Here is a 25806-nt window from a genome sequence, read left to right as displayed (position 1 = left end):
ACCCAGGACAGGGTAGATAGTTTGATTGGTAAAGTGAATGCTTCACGAGCAGAGGAACATGAGAATGATCCTCGGCAACAATATAAAAGCCTGATTTAGTGGTCTGTACGTGCAGTGCCAACAATGGAGAGGCAGAGACATGCAGATTACTAAGGCTTACTGAACAGCCAACCTCCCCTCTTTAGTGAGTGCCATGTAAAAGATGAACATTGTATCGGAAACCAAGGTGGAGAGTGACATAGGAAAGATATCCAAGACTAATTCTTGAACTCTACAAAAATACACACATATACACACACAACCACGTGCACTCATACACTCATATAATATAAAGACATAATAAACTGATAAAATATTAAAATGTAAATATTAAATGCATAAACGAGGTATATAGTTTCTGAGGATTCACTTTAGGGAGAACTATGGCCTCCACACATATATTAACAGGTACACAAGCTTCAAATGTGCACCAGTGTACATGCTCACGTTCACTACCATTAATATCAAAGAAATAAAGTGGAAAAATAAATGAGATAATTGTTAATCTTGAGAGGTTTCTGACATCCATGGCCATGCGAAGGCAATGATTGAAAGGAACATAAATGTACTCAATAAGCAGGAAATTGTTTAGTGTTTTCTAATTTAAAGTTATATCATTGATCTATGAAAGCAGGTATAATGTTAATTTTCAGATTATGAAATCATTCATTGCTATTGAGGAAAAGTTGAAAATTCAAACATTAAGAAGCAATGTGGAAAAGAGGGTAAGTTATTAAAAGCTGGCAGTGTACTAGAAATCAATTTGCACAGGAACAAGTATACTTTACAATAATCAATCAGAATCTCCATGAACACTGTTGACACACCTTGGAATATAAATTGATGTAAGCCCAATTTTTGCTATTTTTTTTCTAACCTGACTTCATCATGATTTACTTATTTTGCCCTTTGTTTAACTATTTCCTTTAGTCTTGATGCTCTGATTGATCAATTCTGCCAGAAGACACACCACTGAAGACCAGTGCTGCATGCAACCAGACAAAGTGAGGACTAACAGAACAAAGCCCCCTGGTGTCTGTGGGTGAGGCCCTGGTCCATGAGAGAATCATGTTTCTTCAGCTCTGCCTGTGGATGTTGCTCTTACTCTCTGAAAGGTTACCAACTGCACATGCTAGGTACAGTAGCCCTCCAGAAGTAGTGATACCCTTGAGGGTCACTGACCCTAGTACACATGATATTTCCCCAGACTGGCTCTCTTATAGCCTGCGCTTTGGAGGAGAGAGACATATTATCACCATGAAACCCACAAAATACTTCGTATCCAGGAACTTCCTACTGTTCACTTACAATGACAAAGGTGATCTCCTTGAAGAACAGCCTTTTGTGCAGAAAGACTGCTACTACCATGGTTATGTAGATGGAGAACCTGAGTCCATGCTCATTATTAACACCTGTTTTGGGAGTTTGCAAGGCATAATAGAGATAAATGGCACAGTTTATGAAATCATGCCCAAGAACCAAACATCCACATTTGAACATCTGGTATACAAAATAGACAGTGAGGACTCAGAATCATTTTCTATGAGATGTGGGTTAACAGAAGAAGAGATAGCACGACAAATGAAGATTCAAGAAAGCAAAGACTCCACACTTATGCAAAGCCAATATGAGAATTGGTGGACCCACCACAAGTATCTTGAATATTATGTGGCAGTAGATAATAAACGATATGTTTACAAAAATAATAATGTCACAGCTTGTATGCAGGAAATGTTGCAAGTTGTCAATGGAATAAATGGTTTTTATCTTCAGATAGATGTTGAGGTGGTTTTAACTACCCTAGAAGTTTGGACTCAAACCAACCATGTCAATGTAACAGAATCTATAAAAGATGTCCTACCTAATTTCTGTCATTGGAAGATAAAAAACGTTGACAATCGCATTAGAAATGATATTGCACATCTTTTTGCCAGGCAAGGATATGGTAGAACTTTAGGGCTAGCTTATTTAGGTACAGTTTGCACATACACTAATTGTGCAGTTAACAGTTTCATGACAGATTCAACTCAAGACATGGCATTCATTATAGCACATGAGATGGGTCATAATTTGGGTATGCCTCATGATGAGAATAACTGTGCTTGTGGATTACCAAAGTGCATAATGACCCCAGCAAAATCTAATTACCCTAGATTCAGCAACTGCAGTTATGAGAATATGTATTCAGTAATTACCAGGAAAGATTGTCTGTACAATATTCCAGATAAAGCATTAACAACAAACCTCACCTTGTGTGGGAATACTTTAGTTGAAGAAGGAGAGCAGTGTGACTGTGGATCCTCTGAATCATGTCAGAGTGATCCATGCTGTAGCGAAGACTGTGTTTTCAAACCTGATGCTGAATGTGCTACTGGGCTTTGTTGCAAAGATTGCAAGTTCATTCCAGCAGGCACAGTGTGTAGAGAAGAGAACAATGAATGTGACCTTCCAGAGTGGTGTCATGGAACTTCAGCTGAGTGTCCAGAAGATGTATACATGGAAGATGGAAGCCCTTGCGGGGGTGATAGTTACTGCTATAATAAGACATGTCGTAAACGCGAAGAACATTGTCAGATGCTTTTTGGCAGGAGTGCCAAAAGTGCACATGAGTCTTGCTACATGGAAATGAACACACGGGGTGACCGTTTTGGTAACTGTGGTAATGATAGCCTTAAGTACAGAAGATGTGATAATGCTGATGTACTCTGTGGACGAATTCAGTGTGAAAATGTGGAAGAGATTCCACAGAGGAGAAACCATGAAACAGTGCATTGGACTCACTTCAATAATGTTACCTGCTGGAGTATGGACTATCATTTTGGAATTGCCAGAGAGGACATCGGGGCAGTGAGAGATGGCACAGCTTGTGGTCCAGGCCTTATATGCATTGACAGGAAGTGTGTCCCTAGGTCTGTTTTGTTAAGTAATTGTTCAGCATTCCAATGCAATATGAAAGGAGTCTGCAACAATAAACATCACTGCCATTGCGATATCCAATGGAAGCCACCAGACTGTCTACTAAGTGGCTTTGGAGGTAGTGTAGACAGTGGACCACCACCAAGGATATATACTGAGGAGACTTCCCATGGGGGTATGATAGTGCTAGGTTTTTTTATTATTTTTTTTATTTTCTTAATTTTCTTGATTGCTCTAGTCATAATTAGGGGATCAAACCAAGAACCAGAAGACATGGGAGAACTTGAAACTTACAGCCACACCTCCTTTCCCTGAAAATTCACCTGATAATTTACCTCAGAAACATGACAAAAACAAAAAGAAAAAAAATGAAAGAAAGCATAGGAAAATACATACTCCCTAGGAAATTCATTATGTGTTAGTTTGTAGACATCTGAACATAGAAATATCACTGTGTAAGATATCCAAACCGAGAAATTCTGGAGACCTTCTTGTTCGAATATAAAAATTATTTAAAACTAAATAAAAGGAGGTCCTATCACACTCATATTTTTCTTTATTTTAATCAATTTTTGCCATGTTTTTAATGAAATTGATGTCTGTTGGCCATTAGCATATGTCTAACCCATGGTCTTCTGTATGTTTCTTTGCATTTGTTTTCTCTCAGCTCTAAAGCACTTCCCCTTTTCAATCTGCTTTGTCACATAGAGAGAACGAACCTGAAATACCGTATCCTCATGTCTATTCTTGTCTGCTAGAACCTGCCCCTTAAGAGACCCAGAGCGAGATCTGAAACTTGAGGGAAGGGTTTGAGGTTCTGAGGACGGTTGCTGCAATCTCAGCTCACACCTTGATGGAATCAGTAGCTCTCACTCTACAGGAGATTTTAACACAGATTTGAAAACACACCAAAGACCTGTCCTAGTTAAGTAATTATTGTTATTATGAAACACCATTACCAAAGCAAACCTGACTGGAAAGTATAACACAAATTTCTAAACAGTCTTATTAATAAAAAACCTGGAGCCAGATATTGGTGTAAAAACTGAAAGATCAGAGGAATAGAACAAGCCAGGCACAAGTTCTTTTTTTTTTAATATTTTTATTTTATTATTAAGTTAATTTCACATATCAGCCACTGATTCCCCCATGCTCCCTCTTCCCACCTAACAGGCCTCCCCCTCAATGCATCCCCCATTCCCACCTCCACCAAGGCAAGGTCTCCCCTGGGGAGTCAGCCCAGCATGGTAGACTCAGCCAAGGGAGGCCTAGTCCCCTCCTCCCTACACCAAGGCTAAGCAAAGAGTCCCAGCCATAGGCCCCAGGCTCCAAAAAGCCAGCTCATGCGCCAAGGACAGGTCCCAGCTCCTCTGCCTGGGGCCTCCCAAATAGTTCAAGCAAATCAACTGTCTCACATATTCAGAGGACCTGCTCAAGTTCCATGGGGGCTCCTCAGCCATTGGTTCACAGTTCATGCGTTTCTACTAGTTTAAGCCACAAGTTCTTACTACTACTTTTAATCCTCACCCAAGAAAGGTACTTCCTGTATACTCACACCTTATATACCTTTCAGTGACCTGCCATCTTACTTCCTCTCTCTGTGCAGCTACATCCCTTCCTCTTTCTGCTCAGATTTATCACTTCCTGTCTGCCTGTACAGACCTGCAGACCTCTAAAACAGCTGTAACCAAATCTTTCCAGTCATGAGGGATAATTCTATTACAAGTTGACCACAAGCTTAACATCTGCTTTACAAAGAATGCATACCATATGAGACTGTAGCTTCCTTGAATCTCCTCAAATCTAACATTTGCACAGGAGTCCAATCAGCTCGTACACTTTTTGAGCATTTGGCAGTTCCTGTACGGTTACTGGATAGATGAAGGTTGGATGTTTGAAAGCCTTAGGCTGTTTCTCGGTAACCATACAATGCAATGCTGAGATAGGTTTATATTTAAATTCTTCTGTCTGGGTCTGAATACCTCTATGATCTGCTTTAACAAGTTTTTCTAAAACTTTTATCTTGACACTCATTTCAACCAACCTTTTTAATGATAAAACAAAAATGAACAAACAAATAATATTCATAATTGACATTATGTAAATCCCATCAACACTAATTACCCTCTTTTTAATTGTTCCATTTTCAGACCATCTAACGTGTTATCAAACAGAGACCAAATTCTCTCCATTGTAAAAATGGTTCCTATTTTTTAATGTGGGAAAAAAATCCTTTTTAAATAATTTCTCCCTTTAAGAAATCTTAATTGACTCATCAACTCTGCCAACTTGTGTAGAACAGTAGAAGCCTGAGGGAGTTTGAAGGCAGATACCTAGTGTGGAAGCAGTCTGAGATGGGGATCCAGAGAGAGCCCACAACCCATCAGGAGAGAAGAAGCCAAAGAGACTCTGGTCCATGTAGGGTGGAGAATTCGGTTGTGGGCAGCTCAGGCCTCAGCCTCAAGTCTCTGCAGGTGATTTTAACACAGATTTGAAAACTCACCAACAGACCTGTCCTAGTTAAGATTATTATTGTTATTATGAAACACCACTATCAAAGCAAGTTGGGAAGAAAGGATTGATTTGACTCTCATTTCCTTCTCTCTCTCTATCATCTACAGAAGTCAGGACAGGAACTCTAACTGGGCAAGAACCTGGAGGCAGCAATTGAGGCAGAGGCAATGGAGGGGTGCTGCTTCCTGCCTTAGTCCCCCTGGCTTGTTCAGCCTGCTTTCTTATAGAACCAAGGATGAACAACCCAGAAGTGGCACCACCAAAAAGGGCACGCACCTCCCCCATTATTCATTAAATGAGTAAATGTTCTATAGACTTGCCCACAGCCTAACCTTATGGGGGGATTTTCTCAAACAAAGTTCCCTCTGCTCAGAAGACTATATTTTTTTTTTCAGGTTAATGTAAATCTTACCAGCAGAACATTATCAGTTCTAGAGATTAAGCACAACTATGAAACATCACACCAAGTATTGTGATCTCAAGTCTCTGAGCCCTCTACTGTTTTCAGATAAGCCTCCAACAAATCTCTCCATTGAGATTATCCTCCCACAGTCTGGTAACAGCTTTCAGAGCCATGAGCGACTATCCACACTTATTTCCCTTTGATCTCAATTCCCACTGTCAAGAGCTACACATTCCAGTTAATGTGCTGGGACAACTCAAGGATGGGTGTTTCTAATGATGGAGAGATACCACACTTTATTCCTATTTGAAGTCTGACTCTCACCATTTCCCATTTGGGCTAAAGAAGGGAATGAGCATAGCAAAGAAACTGTAAACATAAATATAACACAAAGTACCACTGAGAACACAATCAACAACATCCAATATCAACAACACAATGATCACAGTTAACACATACAGCACAGGTTGACTGAATGGATCAAGAAACAAAATCTATTTGTCTGATGTCTACAAGAAATGCATCTTAGCTTTAAAGATACATTCAGCCTTAGAGTTAAAGGATGGACAAAAGTATTGCAATAAAATGAGACCAGGAAGCAAGTAGGCTTAACTTTCACAATATCTGACAATGTAAACTTCCAGTAAATCTAACCAAAGGAGATAAAGTGGGACACTTCATTCTTATCAAGGGAATCAAGAACATCTTACTATCCTCAACATACATGCACCATATTCTGGTGCTATATCGTAACAGAATTTACTACTGGGTTTAAGGCACAGATTAACATCAATCCATTAATAGAAGATGATTTCAATACTCCACTTTCTCCGGTACACATGTGATCTAGACAAAAATAAATATACAAAGAAATAGCAAAAATAATTGACATCATGAATCTTCATAGACTTGATATTAGCTACAGAATACTGTACCAATACAGGAAAGAATACATATATTCCTCTCATTGGCACATGAAAGCAATGGGGCCTCTCTGAAAGGTCCTGATGAAAAGATAAAGAGAACTTAAGTTCTGTGTCCTTGCCCAGCTGGGTGCGGTCCAGGACCTTGAGGAAGTTAAGTTTTCAGTTCTTAGGAACTGGACTTTTCCCATGAAAGTCTATGGTTATCAGTCCCAAGACTGCTGTGTGCTTGGCCTCTGACACACTTGAGAGAGCCTGTGTTCTCTTTCCACTACATTGCTTGATAATCTTCCTGCTGACTCTGTACCATTCTGTGATAGTGTTTTGTTGATTCTGTCCATGTACTGCAAATAACACTCGAATCAGTGTGGTTAAATAAACTTGCAGGCATGAGACATCAGCAGATGTAGTCCTCCTGACCCTAGCTTTCTGTCCTGTTCATTTTCTCATCCATGACCTTCCCCACTGAAACCTTGTAGTTAGAACCCCCACTTGTGCAGATACAAGTCACTGAAGCTGTTCTGAAATTGGGGGACACAAAGCAAAAAGTTACAAATTCAAAGAGATGGGATAACTCTTTGTATCGTATCTGATGATAATGCAATAAAACTGAAAACTCACAGACAACAAATCTTTCAAATATATGCTAGTTCATAGAGATTAATCATATCATCACTGAATGATGGGTGAGTCTAGGAAGAAGTCAATATTTTAAAAAAGGTTTTCCTGAAACTATTGAAACTGAAAACACAATGCAACCAAACTTCTGGGATACATAAAATGCAGTCACAATTCCAAGAACCTTCATTAAAAAACCAGAAAGACATCTATTAAATGACCTAATGATACAATCCAAAAAATTTTGAAAAACAGTAGCAACCTTAAACAATAGCAAGAAATCATAAAAATCAGAGCAGAAACCAACAAAATATAAACAAAGAAAACAACACAAAAAAATCAATTATTCTCAGAGCTGGTTCTTTGAGAAGATAAGCAAAGTTGTCAGAACCTTCATCCAATGAATTCAAAGAAAGTAAGAGAGGACCTCAATTAACTGAATCAGAAATGAAGAGGAAATGTTACAGCATACACTAAAGAAAATCAGTTTATTATAAGGAATTACTTTAAAAACCAGTGCTCCTCATGGAAGTGGTAGTGTGACACAGTGAGTTACAAAGTAAACACTTTTATTCATTTATCTTTACTTGCAAGTGTTTATTGCAAAGAGTCATTGGTCTGGTTCAAGGCATCTTCACTCTGCTACACTATCCATCCTGAGTCCTCACTGGAACTCCCCTTGTTTACTCATTTTTCCATTTTCATCTTTTGTTTCTCTTAAATTTTATTTTATTTGGTGGGGGGGTGTTGCATGGGCAGAAGGTAGGCACAAAGGGACAGGGAAATGAATGGGATGATTATGCATGATGTCAAAGCACAAAGAAAAAATAAAAGAGAAACTTTTAAAAAGTACTCCATTAAGCTGTAAAATATGAAAGAAAAGTAAGAGGATGGAAGAAGTTTTCCATCTAAGAAGTTAACAATATAAAGAGACTCATTAAAAATTAAAAGATTGAGCCGGGCGGTGGTGGCTCACGCCTTTAATCCCAGCACTCGGGAGGCAGAGCCAGGCGGATCTCTGTGAGTTCGAGGCCAGCCTGGACTACCAAGTGAGTCCCAGGAAAGGCGCAAAGCTACACAGAGAAACCCTGTCTCGAAAAACCAAAAAAAAAAAAAAAAAAAAAAAAAAATTAAAAGATTGAAACAGTAATTAAAGACCTTCCAGCTGAAAAAGATAAAAAAATACGGTCCAGTGCAAGTTGGATTCGAAACAGAACTTTAACAGACTGTCAGGGAAGATTTACAGCCAATCATTCTTAAATATTCAAGGAGACAGTAAAAGATGGAACATGCGCAAATTCATAAGAACCTGATGACACACTTTTACCAAAGCATGACACAACTACAAACCTACAAGCCAATAACCATGGTGAACATAGATTCAAAATGCTCAATAAAATACAAGCAGAATACAGACATGTATCAAAAAGACTCTCTCCCATGAACTAATTATCTTCATTACTAAAATGCAGGCATGATTCAACATACACAATGGAATCAATGTAATAAAGCAAATGAAGGGATTGCTGTGGGTGATTTATTGACAAATAAAATGCTGATTGGCCAGCAGCCAGGCAGGAAGTACAGGAGGAACAGAGAGAGGGGAGGTCTGGGTAGTGGAAGTCTAAAGCAGAGAGACACTGCCTGCTACTGCCATGAGAAGATGTTAAGATACCGGTAAGCTGAGAGCCACGTGGCAACTTTTAGATTAATAGAAATGTATTAATTTAAGATAGAAGAACTAGATAACAAGAAGCCTACCATCGCCATACAGTTTTTAAGCAATATAAGTGTGTGTTTACTTGGTTGGGTCTGAGCAGCTGTGGGACTGGCAGGTGAGAGAGATTTGTCCTGACTGCGGGCCAGGCAGGACTGGAGAAAAATCTAGCTACAGGATTTTACACAAAAGTCACATGATCATCTCAATAGACACAGAAAATACCTTTGACTAAACCAAACATGATTTTATGATGAAAGTCCTAGAGAATGTAGGACATAAAGGGGACATAGCTCAACACACTAAAGTCTTCATATGAGAAACCTGCAGTGAACATCACCCTAAATGGAGAAAAATTTAAGGCAATTCCACTGAAGTCAGGAATGAAACACTTTCCTACTATGCCCATACCTTTTCAACATTATGCCAGAAGTATTGGACAGAGTAACAAGGGATGAGAAGTAAATTATAGGAATACAAAAGAGGAAAGAAGAAATCAAACTGTATTTGCAGATGTCATGAACTACACATTAGAAATACAGTAGTGAGGGTGCCTGAACTGACCTACCCTGGTAACCTGATTGGTGAATGCCCTAACTGTCATCATAGTGTTTTCATCCAGTAACTGATTGAAACAGATGCAGAGATCCACATCCATACACCAGGCTGAGCTCTTGGAGTCCAGTCCAAGAGAGGGAAGAGGGATTTCATGAGCAAGGGGAGATCAAGATCACGATGGGGGAAATCTAAAGAGACAACTGAACCAAGCTCAAAGGACTCAAGAACTTTAGACCAACAGCTGTGGAATCTACATGGGACCAGACTAGACCCTCTGCATAAAGGAGACAATTGTGTAGGTGGGTCTGTCTGAGGGCCCCCTCGCAGTATGATCAAGATCTATTCCTGGTGCCTGAGCCGGTTTTCTGGATCCCATTACCTATGGTCGGACACCTTGCTCACCCCTGATAAAGCGGGAAGGGGCTTTGTCCCGACTCAACTGAATGTACCAGGCTTAGCTGAGCCCACCATGGGAGAACTTCCTCTGTTGGAGGAGGGGACGAGGGATGGGGGTGGGGGAAATGTGGCAGGGAATGGGATGAGGGATGAAAGGGCAATTTGTGGTTGGCATATAAAATAAAAAAAAAATCTACCTAAAAATTGTAGAAATGATTAAACAGATACAACAGTGTGGTAGGATAGGGAATAACTTTATACAAATCAACAGCATTCCTATGAACTAAGGTCAAACACACAGAGAAAAATCACAAACTGTCAGGATCTGTGCAGCCTAGTCTAGAATCAGCATTTTACTACCTGCTCAACGGTTTGCCTCTGGGGCAAGGCATCTGTGGAAATGGACTCTCACTTGGCAGTAGTCCATGGGACAGTGTATGAATTTGCAAAATCTATGCAGCTTGCAGGCTCTTTTCTTTCTCAATATATTGGTGATATATAATTAATTTTTTTGATAAAAATATGTTTTTCACATTTTCACTTGCAATTCAGTAAATTTTCTTAAAATCATTACTTTGAATTTATTCTCTAACAAATCATCAACCCACATCGGTGTATCACTGAGAAAGAAATGTCCAGAGTACGAAAGGAAAATATAAGCATCACTATAAAGTGACTGAATGCTCATCATGTTCTTCCACACATTGATATGGTTGTACTTGACTCTGGGACCTAGAGTGAAAGCCACTCTATGTAGTAGAATCATGTAGGAAACAGGTCACTAGATCCTAGTAAATTATACCAATAAAGATAGACAGCCTTGTCAAGCAGCACTGGCACTCGCCCTTAATCCCAGCACTCAGGAGGCAGAACCAGGCAGATCTCTGTGAGTTCCAGGCCAGCCTGGTATACAGAGCAAGATCCAGGACAGGCACCAAAACTACACAGAGAAACCCTTTCTTGAAAAACAAAACAAAAAAAAAAAGAAAGAAAGAAAAATGATAGCCTTACCATACTTATTCAATATAGTACTTAAAGGTCTAGCCAGAGCAATAAGACAACATAAGGAGATTAAGGGGACACAAAATGGAAAGGAAGAAGTCAAGCTTTCCCTGTTTGCAGATGACATGATAGTATGTCATGTGACCCCAAAGATTCAACAAAGGAACTGATACAGCTTATAAACACCTTCAGAAACATAGCAGGATACAAGATCAACTCAAAAAAATCAGTAGCCCTGTATATACAATTGACAAAGAGGCTGAGAAGGAAATCAGAGATACATCACCCTTTACAATAGCCACAAATGATATAAAATACCTTGGGGTAACACTAACCAAGCAAGTGAAGGACCTATATGACAAGAACTTTAAGTCCCTGAAAAAAGAAATTAAGAAGATGTCAGAAAAATGGAAAGATCTCCCATGCTCATGGATAGGCAGGACTAACATAGTAAAAATGGCAATTTTACCAAAAGCAATCTACAGATTCAATGCAATCCCCATCAAAATACCAACACAATTCTTCACAGACCTGGAAAGAATAATACTCAACTTCATATGGAAAAACAAAAAACCCAGGATAGCCAAAAGAATCCTGTACAATAACACAACCTCTGGAGGCATCACGATCCCTGACTTCAAGCTCTACTATAGAGCTACAGTAATAAAAACAGCTTGGTACTGACATAAAAACTGATATGTGGAAAAATGGAATCGAATTGAAGACCCTGACATTAATCCGCACACCTATGAACATATAATTTTTGACAAAGAAGCCACAACTATACAATGGAAAAAAGAAAGCATCTTCAACAAATGGTGCTGGCATAACTGGATATCAACATGTAGAAAGCTGCAAATAGATCTATATCTATCACTGTGCACAAAACTTAAGTTCAAGTGGATCAAGGACCTCAACATAAATCCAGCTACTCTGAACCTGCTAGAAGAGAAAGTAGGAAGTAGTCTTGAACGCATTGGCATAGGCGATCACTTCCTAAATATAACACCAGTAGCACAGACACTGAGAGAAACAATCAATCAGTGGGACCTCTTGAAACTGAGAAGCTTTTGTAGAGCAAAGAATATGGTCAACAAGGCAAAACAAGAGCCTACAGAATGGGAAAAGGTCTTCACTAACCCCACATCTGACAGAGGACTGATATCCAGAATATATAAGGAACTCAAGAAATTAGACATCAAAATGCCCAACATTCCAATTAAGAAATGGGCTATAGAAGTAAACAGAGAATTCTCAACAGAGGAAACTCAAATAGCTGAAAGACATTTAAGGAATTGCTCAACATCCCTAATCATCAGGGAAATGCAAATCAAAACAACTCTGAGATACCACCTTACGCCTGTCAGAATGGCTAAGATCAAAAACACTGAAGACACCTTACGCTGGAGAGCATGTGGAGCTAGGGGAACTCTCCTCCACTGTTGGTGGGAATGCAAGCTTGTACAACCACTTTGGAAATCAATATGGTGCTTTCTTAGAAAATTGGGAATCAATCTCCCACAAGACCTAACTATACCATTCTTGGGCATATACCCAAGGAATGCCCAATCATACCACAAGAGCACTTGCTCAGATATGTTCATATCAGCATTCTTTGTAATAGCCAGAACATGGAAACAACCTAGATGCCCTTCAACTGAAGAATGGATAAATAAAATGTGGTACATATACACAATGGAATAATACTACTCAGCAGAGAAAAACAATGACATCATGAGGTTTGCAGGCAAATGGATGGATCTAGAAAAAATCATTCTGAGTGAGGTAACCCAGACTCAGAAAGACAAACATGGTATGTACTCGCTCATAGGAGGATACTAGATGTGGAACAAGGATGACTGTACTGCTACTCACATCACCAGGGAGGCTACCTGGAAAACAGGACCCCAAGAAACACACGGGGATCGCCCAATGACAGAGAAATGGAATGAGATCTATATGAACAGACTGGACATGAGTAGGGGTAGTGAAGGGCGAAGGTCGAGGGAAAGAGAGCTTGGGGGACCGGGAGATCCCAGCTGGATCAACAACAGAGAGGGAGAACAAGGAATAGGAGACCATGGTAAATGAAGACCACATGAGAATAGGAAGAAACAAAGTGCTAGAGAGGCCCACAGAAATCCACAAAGATACCCCCACAATAGACTGCTGGTAATGGTCGAGAGACAGCCCGAACTGACCTACTCTGGTGATGGGATGGCCAAACACCCTAATTGTTGTGCTAGAAACCTCATCCAACTACTGAGGGATCTGGATGCAGAGATCCATGGCTAGGCCCCGGGTGAATCTCTGGGAGTCCAATTAGCGAGAAAGAGGAGGGTTTATATGAGCGAGAATTGTTGAGACCAAGGTTGGATAAAGCACAGGGACAAATAGCCAAATGAATGGAAACACATGAACTATGAACCAATGGCTGAGGGGTCCCCAACTGGATCAGGCCCTCTGAATGTGTGAGACAGTTGATTGGCTTGATCTGTTTGGGAGGCATCCAGGCAGTGGGACCGGGTCCTGTGCTCATTGCATGAGTTGGCTGTTTGAAACCTGGGGCTTATGCAGGATCGCTTGGCTTGGCCTGAGAGGAGGGGACTGGACCTGCCTGGACTGAGTCCTCCTCCTCCTCTTCCTCCTCCTCCTCCTCCTCTTCCTCTTCCTCCTCCTCCTCCTTCTTCTTCTTTTTGACTCCTAACAGCTGGAGCAAATGTGTCTCTGACTCCTTTACCTGCTCTCAGTAATTGTTTCCTCCTATTGGGTTGCCTTAATCAGCTGCAATATGCGACTTGTCTAACTGGTTCTTGTTTTGTCATGTTTGGGTGTTGGCTCCTGGAGGTCTGCTCCATTCTGAAGGGAAACAGAGGAGGGGCAGTGGACATAAGAGAGAGGGGAGATGAAAGGGTTCTGGGAATAGTGGAAGGAGGCAAACTATGCTCTCAGTGTATTATATGTGAAAAGAATCTATTTTCAATTAAAAAAAAAAAAAGAAAATCGTCTTGTTCCTGATTTTAGTGAAAAAGCCTTCAGTTTCTCTCCATGTAGAATTATGTTGGCTGTGGGCCTCTTGTAACTTACCTTAATTATACTGAGATATGTTCCTTTTTTTCATATTCTCTTCAGGGCTCTTATTATGAGTGGATGTTAGATTTTTGTTAAAGGCCTTCTATTGTTTTAAGAGAAGCACGTGGTTTCTGTCCTTAGATGCCTTTACATGTTGGATTGTGTTCATTGGTTTATGTAAGTTGAATCTTTCCTACATCTGAAGGAGGAAGTCAATTTGATCATTAGATAACATTTTTTATTCTGTTCTTGAATTTTTATATCTTTGTTCACTAGAGCTATTGGTCCATAATTTTCCTTTTTGTTATTGAATCTTCAAATTTGGTAAGGGGAACTGTGGCTCCAAAAAAAATGGAAAATATTCCTCTAGTTTCTGTGCTATGAAATAAAATGAAGAGTAAATGTTAGTTATTTCTATGAAGGTGACATAGAATACTGCACTAAATTCATCTGGTCCTAGAGTACTTTTAGTTGGGATTTTTTTTAATTAATAATTCTTTCTTGTTAAATTTCATGTGCCTATATAAATTGTTTAATTTTGGTTTCATTTTGGAAGATTGTATAGCTTGAGAAATTAATCTTTTCTTTTGTGTGGAACACAGGTTTTTTTAATAGTGTCCTCTTATGATTGTCTGGATTTCTTCACTGTCTCTTATAATGTCTCCCTTTTGATATCTCATTCTATCAATTCGGATCCTCTTTCTACCTCTTGATAAATTTGAGGAAAGATTTGCCAGTCTTCTTAATTTTTAAAGAAACAATTCTTTTTAATTGCTATCTCTGTATTGTTTATCATTTCAATTTTATTAATTTCAGCCTTGAATTTATATTTCTTCCTATGTACACTTTTCATATGTTGTTTTATCTCATTTTCCTAAAACTTACAATTTATATATGATCTTTCCAGTTTTTTTTATGTTGGCACTGTATGCTATGAAACTGATTAACTGTGTCACTTAGATTTCAGCATGCTGGGTTTTCATTTTTATTCAAGTCTACAAAATGTTTAGTTTCCTACTTAATTTCTACCTACACCCAATTTTTTTAGTAGTGTTTTTTAGATTTAATGAAACATTACAATTTCTGTCACTTATTTTGTTATTGATACCTAACTTTAATCTAGGTCAGATAGGGTGAAGGATGTGATTTCAATTTTATATCTATGTTGAGCCTTTATGTCATAAAATATGATCAATGTGGAGAAATTTCCATGTGTTGCTGAGAAGAAAGTATATTCTTTAATGTATAGGTAGAATGTTTGGTAGGTGTCTTGTTAGGTTGTTTTCATTGATGATATATGAAGTGCACTGTTTCTCTATTTGGCTTTTGTCTGAATGATCTATCCATTGAAAAGAGTGGCTAATGAGTTCAACTACTATCATTGTATCAGGATCAATATATGATTTTATATCTAATAGTTTTTATTTGTGAAATAGGATGTTCTTGTGTTTGCCATTTAAATGTTCGGAATTGTAATATTGACTTGAATTTTTCTTTAACAATTAAACAGTATCCTTCACTATGACTTATGGTTAATTTGGTTTAAAGTTCAGTTTGTTATAATTGCTTGAATTTATTTTTCCATTTTCTTAATCCTAAAATGATACTTGTTCTTGATGGTGAGTTGTCTTTCTTGGAGGCAGCAGAAATATGAATCCTGTTTCTAATTTACTTTATTATTTTGTGTGCTTTCTTTGAGCAAATGAGAACATTAATATTGATGTTAGCATTTTAAAATATTTATTAACTTTTGTTATATAAATTTGGGTCATCTTTAGATTATTTTTGCCTAACTTTTTGGAAATTATTTATTCCTAGTGTCTTCCTGGGTGTAGAAAGCCTTCTTTTCAGACTGAAACAATCAATAATTTCAGTACCCTCTGTAGAGTTGTCTCAGTGGGAATAGATTCCTTAAATTTGTTTTCATCATGAAATCTTTTCTATCTCTTTGAATTATTATTGACAGTAGTTTCCCTGGTTACATTTCCTCATAATATTCTCATTTGGCATCTATGTTCATTCAGAGCTTGTATGTTGTCAGTCCAGGCTCCCTTCTGGCCTTCAGTGCCTCCATTAAAAAGTTGGGTGTTACTCTAATGGGTCTGCCTTTTGTGGGACTTCAATCTCTCCCTTTGAACTTTGAATATCCTTTACTTTTTCTATACATTAGAAAAATTAGAGGCTTCATTACCATATGACTTGGAGAGTTTATTTTCTGGTTCTGTTATTTGGTGTTCTGTAGAAGCCTTGAGTCTTGGTACATCTCTTCCTTTACAAACAGGAAATAAATTTTTCATCTATGATTTTGTTTAAAATATTTTTGTGCCTTTTACTTTGCTTTCTTCTCCCTCCTAAACACTTATTTGAAGGTTTGCTCTTTCATACTGCCCCATACCTCCTGAATGTTGTGTGCCTGAATTTTGGAGCTTTTACTTAGTGATCCATTTATTCAAGTTTTCCTGTAAGATCTCATGTTCTTTTTTCCACTTCATCCAAATTGTTGTAGAGTCTTTCCTCTGAGCATTTTGTTTAACTTCCTGGGTTTTCATTTCAGTTTAGCTTTTCTTCAAAGGTTCTATTTCTTCATTAAAATCAATTTTAATATCTTGAATTGTTTTCCATTAGTCAATCAACTGTTTTTCCCTCCCAGTCTTCATTTGGGCATTTCATTTCCCTCCCTGTCTGTCTTGAGCTCCATGAACACACTTACATTTGTTATTTTGAAGTCCTTGTCCTGAGCTTCAGCTACATCACTTTTCTAAAGAAATATTAAAAGAAAGTTGCTGGATTCTTGAAGAGGCATGTTGTCTTAAATGTTGATGTTTGTTTGGATGATGGGATCTAGGCATCAAGAGTTAGGACATTTGTCATATTTCTCCACGTAAAAAGCTAATCTTGCCTAAGTTGGGTGGATGTCAGATATTTATTTAATATTACCCCAAGATGTCAAATTGTGTATCAGCTAAATGATACTTGATTTTCAGTTGGGGGGACACTCTGGGTTAATTTCAGAGTCCTAGGTGTCCCAATTTAGGACAGGAGGTCACATGGTTGGTAGAGGAAATGACATGTAGGAAGAAGACTAGCTATGCACATCTGTAACTGGCATTCTGGAGGTAGGTGGGCAGGCTCTTGGAGTTCCTTCCTGAATTTCAGGTTTAGACTCTAGATTTGCGTTAAAAACTAAGCCAGATAGATGTGGTGGGTAGGGTTTGTGTGGTTAACACATGGTGACTAGGAGATAGGACTCTCTCCACAGGTATTTTAGTAGGGTCTGGAGAATACTTCCACACAGACCAGGGACCATTGGTGAGTGGGGTGGCTAACATTAGGGTTAGTGAGGATTAGATCTAAAATTGCCTACAAAAAGTTCTGATTTGAATTCAGGGTTCTGAAACCAAGCAGTCCCTTATGAGCATGGTAGGTGTGGTGCTGGGTAGGTGAACAGGGAGGGAGAGGGAACTGACTCTAATGACCTCTAACTAGGCTTCTGAGTGTGGCTATATATGGTCTGGGGTCTATTGGTGAGTGGGATTACTGACAGTAGAGTGTGTGAAAGCAGCTCTAGAATTTCTTACTTGAGGTTTTGGGTTGAAGTGCATGGTCAGATTCCGTGCATTCAAAAATTGCCATAGTGGGTAGGTGGCTTATTTTGTTTCATTATCTTTGATGTATCTATTGCAAAATTTTGTAATTACCAGAAGCTTTCACAGTATCTTGTGTTTATAATGATCTCTATATGGTTACAAGAACTTAATCTTTAAGAAAACCACACTCTTCACATATTCTGTGTCTATGAAGTCACACTGATTACATTTAGTATATATTCTTAGTTACTTTGTGGTTGCAATTTTGCCTAATATTTTTGTCTTTTAACATACAGTAAGTACCATTAATTTATACAGCACCACTTAGTAATGATATTTTATACTCATCTATATATTTGCTTGCACCAATGAGATTTAAATACTCTTAAGCAAGTGTAGTGTTGCTGAAGTGCATCTGGTTTTGGTGTCTGGAAAAAAAAATGTTCATATGTCTCTCCTTGTTACAAGACTCTTTTGTCTGGTACAGCTTTTGTTACTATCATTTTATTTGATTCCCACTTTCACTAAAATCATTCAGATCCCCACTGAAAGATTCAATGATAACCTTATGGAGTTTCCAGAGTATATAATGAGTTGCTTTTCTCTTATTAATCTCAAAATTCATTGTCTTCAACTTTTGAAAATATAATTATAATGTGTCTCAGCATAAAACATTTTTGGAAAATATCTTTTAATATGCTTTTATTAGTGTATTTGTATGATACATGTGTGTGCATGTGTTCCTATGTGACTGATGGATGACACATGGGTTATTCTTGAACCATATATAAAACAGGACCCTTTTGTTCACTACTGTTAGGGCAAGGTAGTTGGTCCTAGATCTTCTGAGGAGCGCCTATCTATGCATCCCATTCATCTCAGGACTTTTGGGAATACAGGTGCATGGCACGTTGCTGGTTTTGTGTAGGTTCTGAGGTTCCAAAAATTAGGTCCTCAGCCTTGAGCATCAGCTAATTCTCTTGCTGAGCCATCTCTCCAGTGCAGTGTTGAGCTTTTAAAGACAATTGATTTACAAAACAAATATCAGATGACATCATTATGCTATTAAGGAAAAGATGATAGAAAGCAAGGGAGGGAAAATTTATTTCCTAATTTTTATAGTGATAATTGATCATTATGTAAAATAGCTATCTCCCAAATTAATGACTTCAACACATATGTGTACATGACCTCAGCATCTCAATGAACCAGGAATTTCTTGGCATAATCTTGCTGAGTTTTTTCTCTAGGTCTCACTAGGCTGTAAGTGAGGTATTGTTCAGAAAATGGTCTCATGGAAACCCGGGAACAAATCCACTTAGTCACCTTTCCCATTCCTGGCATGACTGGTCTTCTGCTAGCAATACATCTCAGAGTCTGGCTTTCTATTGTCAGTAACCTCAGAGCCTACAACAGTTCTCTAACAACTTGGAAACTCAATTTCCTCTTCTATTCAAGAGAAACTCAAAATGTTTTGCAAATTCACCACTAATGATCAGCTGAAAGACACAATGATGTTGATTACCATTTTAACATGATTGTTGCTATGTCCTTTAGTCAATGCTCTTCTGAACCCCGTACATTTTGTGGGATTGTAATTTAATTACATTTCTCCTTTCCCTTTCCTCCCTCCAAGAACTCCCATATTCCTGTCCCCACTTTCCTTCAAATTTATGGCCTCTTTTTCCCCTAACTGTTATTGCATGCTTACAATCACCTTAGTCCATATAATGATACTTGTATTTATGCTTTCAGGGCTGACGCTTTGCTACTGCACAATCATTCAATGTGATCTACTATGGGGAAGACTACCTCTCCCTTCCAGTTCTCCTCCATTGCCTATACTCCTTTCTATGGTACTAAGGTTTTCTGGACTTATCCCTGACATGCTTTACATGTTACTTGGTATCATCTTTCTTCAGCTCATATTTGGGCACTCATGTGAACCCAGTACTTTTGTTTAAACTTTAAATCTTACACTCTTATGAAAAATTGTGGAGTTTGATTCAAATTGGCATTAACAGAATGAATAATTTCTGGAGGAAATAAATACATTAAACTGTTCCTTTTCTCTCCTATTTCAGGGACACAAATGCTTTATAGAAACATAAGCACTACACATACTCCTTTACATAAAGGAGTCTCAAGAACTCCTAGAAGAATTCAATCTCATTAAGTTTACCAGTAGGAAAGTTGAGAATTAGCAATCACCAGGTTAGTGGTATTGTTACTGGATTATAAATTAGGAAGAAAAAATTATTGTGAAATGAACACTTTGTAAGTCATGTAATATTTAATAGAATACACATATTGTAGTCTAAAAGTTAGCATACTATATCTGATCAAGCTTTTCTTGCCATAACTGGATCTTGTATAGAATGCACTTTAAAAGAATAACGATATGGGATGAACAATGAATGACAGCAAACTATGATGATACAGACAAATGAAGAAGCCACGATGAAACTCATTACTGTGAAACTAGTAAAAATTGTCAGATAAGATTATTACTCCCTTGCCGGGCAGTGGTGGCGCACGCCTTTAATCCCAGCACTTGGGAGGCAGAGCCAGGCGGATCTCTGTGAGTTCGAGGCCAGCCTGGGCTACCAAGTGAGTTCCAGGAAAGGCGCAAAGCTAACCAGAGAAACCCTGTCTCGAAAAACCAAAAAAAAAAAAAAAAAAAAAAAAAGATTATTACTCCCTTACTAATTTTATGTTAATATTATTAAGTATAAATAACTATACAAGGGAATATAGTAAATAAATAATTCATAAGCATATAAAAATAAGTTAGTATTGTATGTGAGCTATTTTGATTGCATGTTTGTTTCCTTTCCATTTAAAATCAAATAAATTTATTTTCTTTTACACACTGGAATTTGTTATTTTTATGCTGACACAGAGTTGTACATCCTTTTGAGTATTCATGAAAAACTGACTCATTCATTTATAAAGTGTGATGACAAATTCTGGGTAATTGTCATTGTTATTCCCATAAGAATTGTTATTATTTATTTGGTACAGAAAATTTCCAGCTCCCCTAGTCTTCATAATATATATAAAAAATTATTGTAAAAACATTTGATATAGTTGTTCAAATTTGAAACTATTTGGCTAGAGGCTTTCTCCCTGCATATTCAATCTATTGGTGAAAGCTGGAGTTTTTTGTTTTTTTTTTTTTTTAAATATGGAACGCTTCACGAATTTGCGTGTCATCCTTGCACAGGGGCCATGCTAATCTTCTCTGTATCATTCCAATTTTAGTATATGTGCTGCCGAAGCGAGCACGAAAGCTGGAGTTTTAAGCAACCTAATAACATATATTAATCTGACAATATCTGATTAGTATAGTTATGTATCCTGATATATGATGTGCATTATTAATACATTTAAAGTTTCCCCAAATCCTGATATTTTTACCATATATGATTTTGACTGTTGAATTGGGATTTTCACTTTTTTTTTTTGGCTCTTATAAATGGTATAAAACTTAGAAACAGACCATAGAAGCTGACAAATAGCATTGTGGTGCAAAGCCTGAACAACTATGAAGAGTCAAAGGAGTGTCCTAAAGATGGAAGGGTCAAAGAAGAACACTTGTGGGTGACAAGACAATTTTAACTGGTAATAGACGTGTTACCACCATGTATCCAAGCCATCCTGTTAAAAGCATTGGTTTCAGGTTATTGTTTTCCCAAGAATCAGTTAGTGACTGTCAACAATATGTATCACTATTCTGCTATTTTATTCACGTCTCCTCTTCTAAGTTCTGTTTATGCCTTACCTTTTTATGGCAGTTGTATGAAATAGGTAAAGCACCTTGATGAGCAGGTGCAGCATCTGATATATCCATTGGCCATTGAAAGACAAGAAGTGACAGACACGTGATTGCTTAGGCTTTGCTGTAAAAGGGGTAGAAAAGTTCCTGTGGATTTGAATTATTTAAGAGTATTCCACAGTATTGTCCACTGCTGAGGAAATGAACTGAGAAAAAGGGTGTAATATGAACAAAACGACAGAGTTCAGCTGATGTTTACAATTCATATATAGTAAAGTAAAATGAATGTCATGGAATGGGGTTGGTCCATACTAGAGATACTGGAGGATATCAAATGACAGGGAGGAAACAGACTTACATACATGGAAGAAGTCCTAATAAGTTTGGTTGAGATGAAAGAGGAATAGATGAGAAGAACCTCATCAGTTGCCAGGTTCTATGGACTGGGAAGCTTCTGTTGTTAGGTGCAGGATTCTAGAACCTTGTCCATGAGAGACAAAGGAGAGCCTTTGAGTTTCCTATATCATGAGTGGTCTCAGAAGACACGTGTTACAAATGATTCCACAGCAGAGCCAGAACTAGAGCTATGGGCATCACTCCATCATGGTAAGTCTTCTAGAGGACAGAACGACAGATGATTACCAGGAGAATAAAAATACATCCCCTAATTCTTTGCCAATTGTTTAAAATTGGGGGGATGGCATTTCCTTTAAATATCTACTGTTTTTCTCTCTTTCTTTGATGACTCTGTAGAGTTTTTCTCATAGTTCTTGTAGTTTGTCATGACAGCTGGCATTGTGGTAGATAGTTCTACTCTAGGAAAATCAGCAATATTATTTTATCTGGAAATTAAAATTCATGATCATTTTTAAAAATGTTTCTGCATTATATATAATGTTTGATATTGGATACTTATATCAAGGAAACTGCTAGGTAGTCTAAGTTTCACTAAATTCTTTTGAATTTTCATGGAAGTGCTGAACTTCATGAGAGTATTCCTTCATTTAGCCAGAAGATGTTTGTTTTTAAACATGGTCTCATCTAGTTCAGGCTGGCTCTGTGCTTGCTATGTAGTTCTGAACTACTGATGCTCTTGCCTCGAGCCCCTGATTGCTGAAATTATAGACCTCAGAATAAGAAGTACAGCTTACTTTGCAGTTGGTACATTGCCTGTGTACTGTGTAGAGTGCTGAGGTGTTCTTAAGTGGTTTAATGTCTCTAGATAACAGAGAGCCTAAATGGTGAGTTTCTAGTTATTGATGAATTTGATGAAAATATAAGGGGAAAAAGCAATGAATAAAAGATGGCATTTTGGAGTTGCCTGGAAGACTGTTAATATCATTCTGAAAGTATTCAATTTTGTCAACACCTTTGGGCTCTAGAATCATTGTGTACAGTAATGTAATGAATACAAAGTCAGACTTGCACAAATATTCTTTCCAGTTTTTTTCTTGTTACACACTTTTGAAATATATATTTAATAGGGGATCCTGAGACTCACATTGACAGAACATTAAGAGTGCTATACTAAAATACATATAATTCTTTTTGCTGTTGCTGTTGTTACAATACAAATCTAGGCATTCAAATAAGTATGAAACATGAATCAAAACCATAATGGACAGTGACCTAGCATGTCAAATTTTTAATCACAAGTTCAAGATATTGTCTTCAAAATCTGTTTTACCAGAGAATATCTCTTACGGCCTTTTAGCACTATTGTGTTGTAACTCTCTTTTTTCATAACTAGTTTTCTTCACGATTAGGAAACTCTTGTTTCTAGAAAAATGAGCACACTGGATGGGAGAGAGAGTTGAGCTCATAAAGGAATGCATCAGAAATTTGACGACTTGAGTTTGAACACCAGCATATTCTAACAGGCAGGCATTAGCAGCATGTGCTTGAACGCCTAGCAGTGTCAGGAGGCAGAGACAGGAGAATAGCTGGGTCTATCTGTCCAGCCTGCTGAATCTCTTTAGTGAGCTTTAAGTCAATGCCAGACTCTATGACAAAAAGGAGGTTGGATACTGACTTTGAAATGCTCCCTAAAGACAGTCCTTGTCCTAAACTAAATCCTCTCTCTCTCTCTCTCTCTCTCTCTCTCTCTCTCTCTCTCTCTCTCTCTCTCTCTCTCTCTCTCTCCCTCTCCCTCTCTCTATCTCTCATTTAAAACATGCACAATAAAGTGATACATTTTCCCACCTGTCTTCATGGCTTCCAAGTCCTATGTTGTAGCTCCCATACTGTCCAGTTGCTGACCTCATAATTTTCTACAAATCCCTTTCTTTGTTCAAATCATGATTTTCATACCTCATATCTTCTCTGGAATATATTCATATTTTATAGTTAAATAACTACAATTCCCTGGTAGATTTCACATTGACCAGTGGAAGTCAAACACCATTTTAAAAAATTAAGGGTCTTTTTCTCCCTCTCTTTAAATCTCCCTCTCCCTCTCTGTCTCTCCCTCTTTCTCTCCCTCCTCTCTCAATCTCTCTCACTCTCACAAACACAAACACAAACGCCCACACACACACACACACACCCACACACACACACACACACAAAGATACAATCTCACTTACACACTCACACACATATCTAAATAAACACATAAACACCCAAAAAACAACCAAAAATATAACAGTGTAAAAAGTAAAACATAGAATCAATGTATATGCCTCCACACAACCACCATTCTAGGATGAACTCTGTCCTACATACATACAGAGAAGTACATGTACTATGAACCAGCACACAATCCACACAACCTTGGCATTCATGCCTTGAACACACATACACTAAAATCCAAATGAGAAAAATGTATGTCTTGAAACAATTTCCTTTCACCCATGGCAATAACAAGGCATGGACTGAAATGAGCATCAAACCTGTACTTAATAAGCCAGATTTCAGTCTAGCTTTACAATGTAACTCATTGTTGAGGAATGATCTTTCTGTACACTGTGAAGATGTGTGTTTGCCAATGCGACTTCTGATTGGTTGGATAAAATACTGACTGTCCACTAGGTAGGCAGGAAGAGGTGAGGTGGAAAATCAGAGCAGAGAGAAATGAAGAGGGAATGAATCTAGGGCCAGGGGAGGGACACCAGGGGAGCCAGAGAGGAAGCAGGACATGCAGAAGGAGAGGTGAAAGCTACAAGCCATGTGGCAGCAAGTAGATTAGGAGAAATGGGTTAATTTAAGTTATAAGAGTTAGATGCAAGCATATGTTAAGATCAAGCTTTCATAATTAATAACAAGTCTTTGTGTTATAATTTTTGGGCTGGCAGTCCAAGAAAGCCTGCTACAAATCACCATGACAGAAATTCAATAATAAAAACTATAAACAAAAACAAAAACAGACAACACCCATTTTAGATGAGGATTCTTCTGGTTGTTGTGGAATGTTATAAAATGATAACATTTAGAAACAACATGGAAAGGCAAAATAATTTTAAAATTGGGACTGTATAAAAATATACCTCTATAGCAACAAAAATACTTTAATCAAACTTAACAGAAAATACAAGCATACTGTTCGTATACCTTGAACTAATATCCAATCCACTTTAGTACATACTCTATCATTTTCTTCTACCTGACTTGCTCATACTTTACTATACATGGGTCTGTCTTTCTTTGCCTAGTATCTTTTATTCATTATGCTCTGATAGATAAACTCTGAAAAAATACATACCAGAAAAACATAAAAGACAGACAATTTGAAGACATAGACTACAGGGATTTCTGCTCCTCATTGGTGCTCGCAAGGATATGGTGGCTCTGGCTGAGATGCTGGTGCAGGTGAGGATAACTTGCCTGCAGTTTTGGCTGTGAAGGTGGCTTTTCTTTTCTGTGTAGCCAAAAGCTTGATATGCTCAATGCAACACCTTCCCCCAGAAGTGGTTATATATGCTCAAGGGTCATTCACATGAATAGAGACAGAACTTTACTGGCTGGTTGTCTTATACCCTATATTTGGAGGCCAGAGACACATTATCACCATGAATCCCAAAATATACTTGATACCCAAATACTTCTCATGGTCTATCTACACTGACCAGGTTATGTCCTTGAGGAACAACCTTAGTACAGAAAGACTGCTATTACCATGACTAGGTGATGAAAACCCTGAATCCACGGTTGTTCTAACCACCCATTTTGAAGCTTTACAGGGCATGCTGGAGATAAGTAGCATGATTTATGACATCATGAATTATGCCCAAGAACCCTTCTTCCACACTTCCAAAGTGAAGCAAAACGACTATGAGAACCAGTAG

At 38.0% G+C, this 25806-nt stretch overlaps 1 protein-coding gene and 1 non-coding gene across 2 annotated transcripts; one reads left to right on the top strand and one right to left on the bottom strand.

Moving 5' to 3' along the window:
* Window positions 1–1074: 1074 nt before the first annotated feature.
* LOC128119478 (disintegrin and metalloproteinase domain-containing protein 26A-like) lies at window positions 1075–25806 on the top strand. The gene is made up of 2 exons (XM_052752859.1): window positions 1075–3130; window positions 25646–25806. The coding sequence occupies exons 1-2, from the start codon at window positions 1108–1110 to the stop codon at window positions 25804–25806; spliced, it is 2184 nt and encodes a 727-aa protein (XP_052608819.1). The 5' UTR covers window positions 1075–1107.
* On the bottom strand, window positions 20927–21033 carry LOC128119507 (U6 spliceosomal RNA). The gene has a single exon (XR_008221543.1). It is a non-coding gene; the product is annotated as a U6 spliceosomal RNA (small nuclear RNA).

This window comes from Peromyscus californicus, unplaced genomic scaffold (assembly GCF_007827085.1).
Source record: "Peromyscus californicus insignis strain IS unplaced genomic scaffold, ASM782708v3 Scaffold_23__1_contigs__length_62951481, whole genome shotgun sequence".
NCBI lineage: Eukaryota > Metazoa > Chordata > Mammalia > Rodentia > Cricetidae > Peromyscus > Peromyscus californicus.
The sequence above is the reverse complement of the archived record's forward strand: the minus strand, read 5'-3'. Positions and strand labels throughout refer to the sequence as shown.

Coding starts and splice junctions, on each gene's coding strand:
- LOC128119478 (XM_052752859.1), top strand. CDS start 1,108: ATGTTTCTTCAGCTCTGCCTGTGGATGTTGCTCTTACTCTCTGAAAGG. Junction 3,131..25,645: donor TGAGGAGACTTCCCATGGGG/GTATGATAGTGC, acceptor TACCATGACTAG/GTGATGAAAACCCTGAATCC.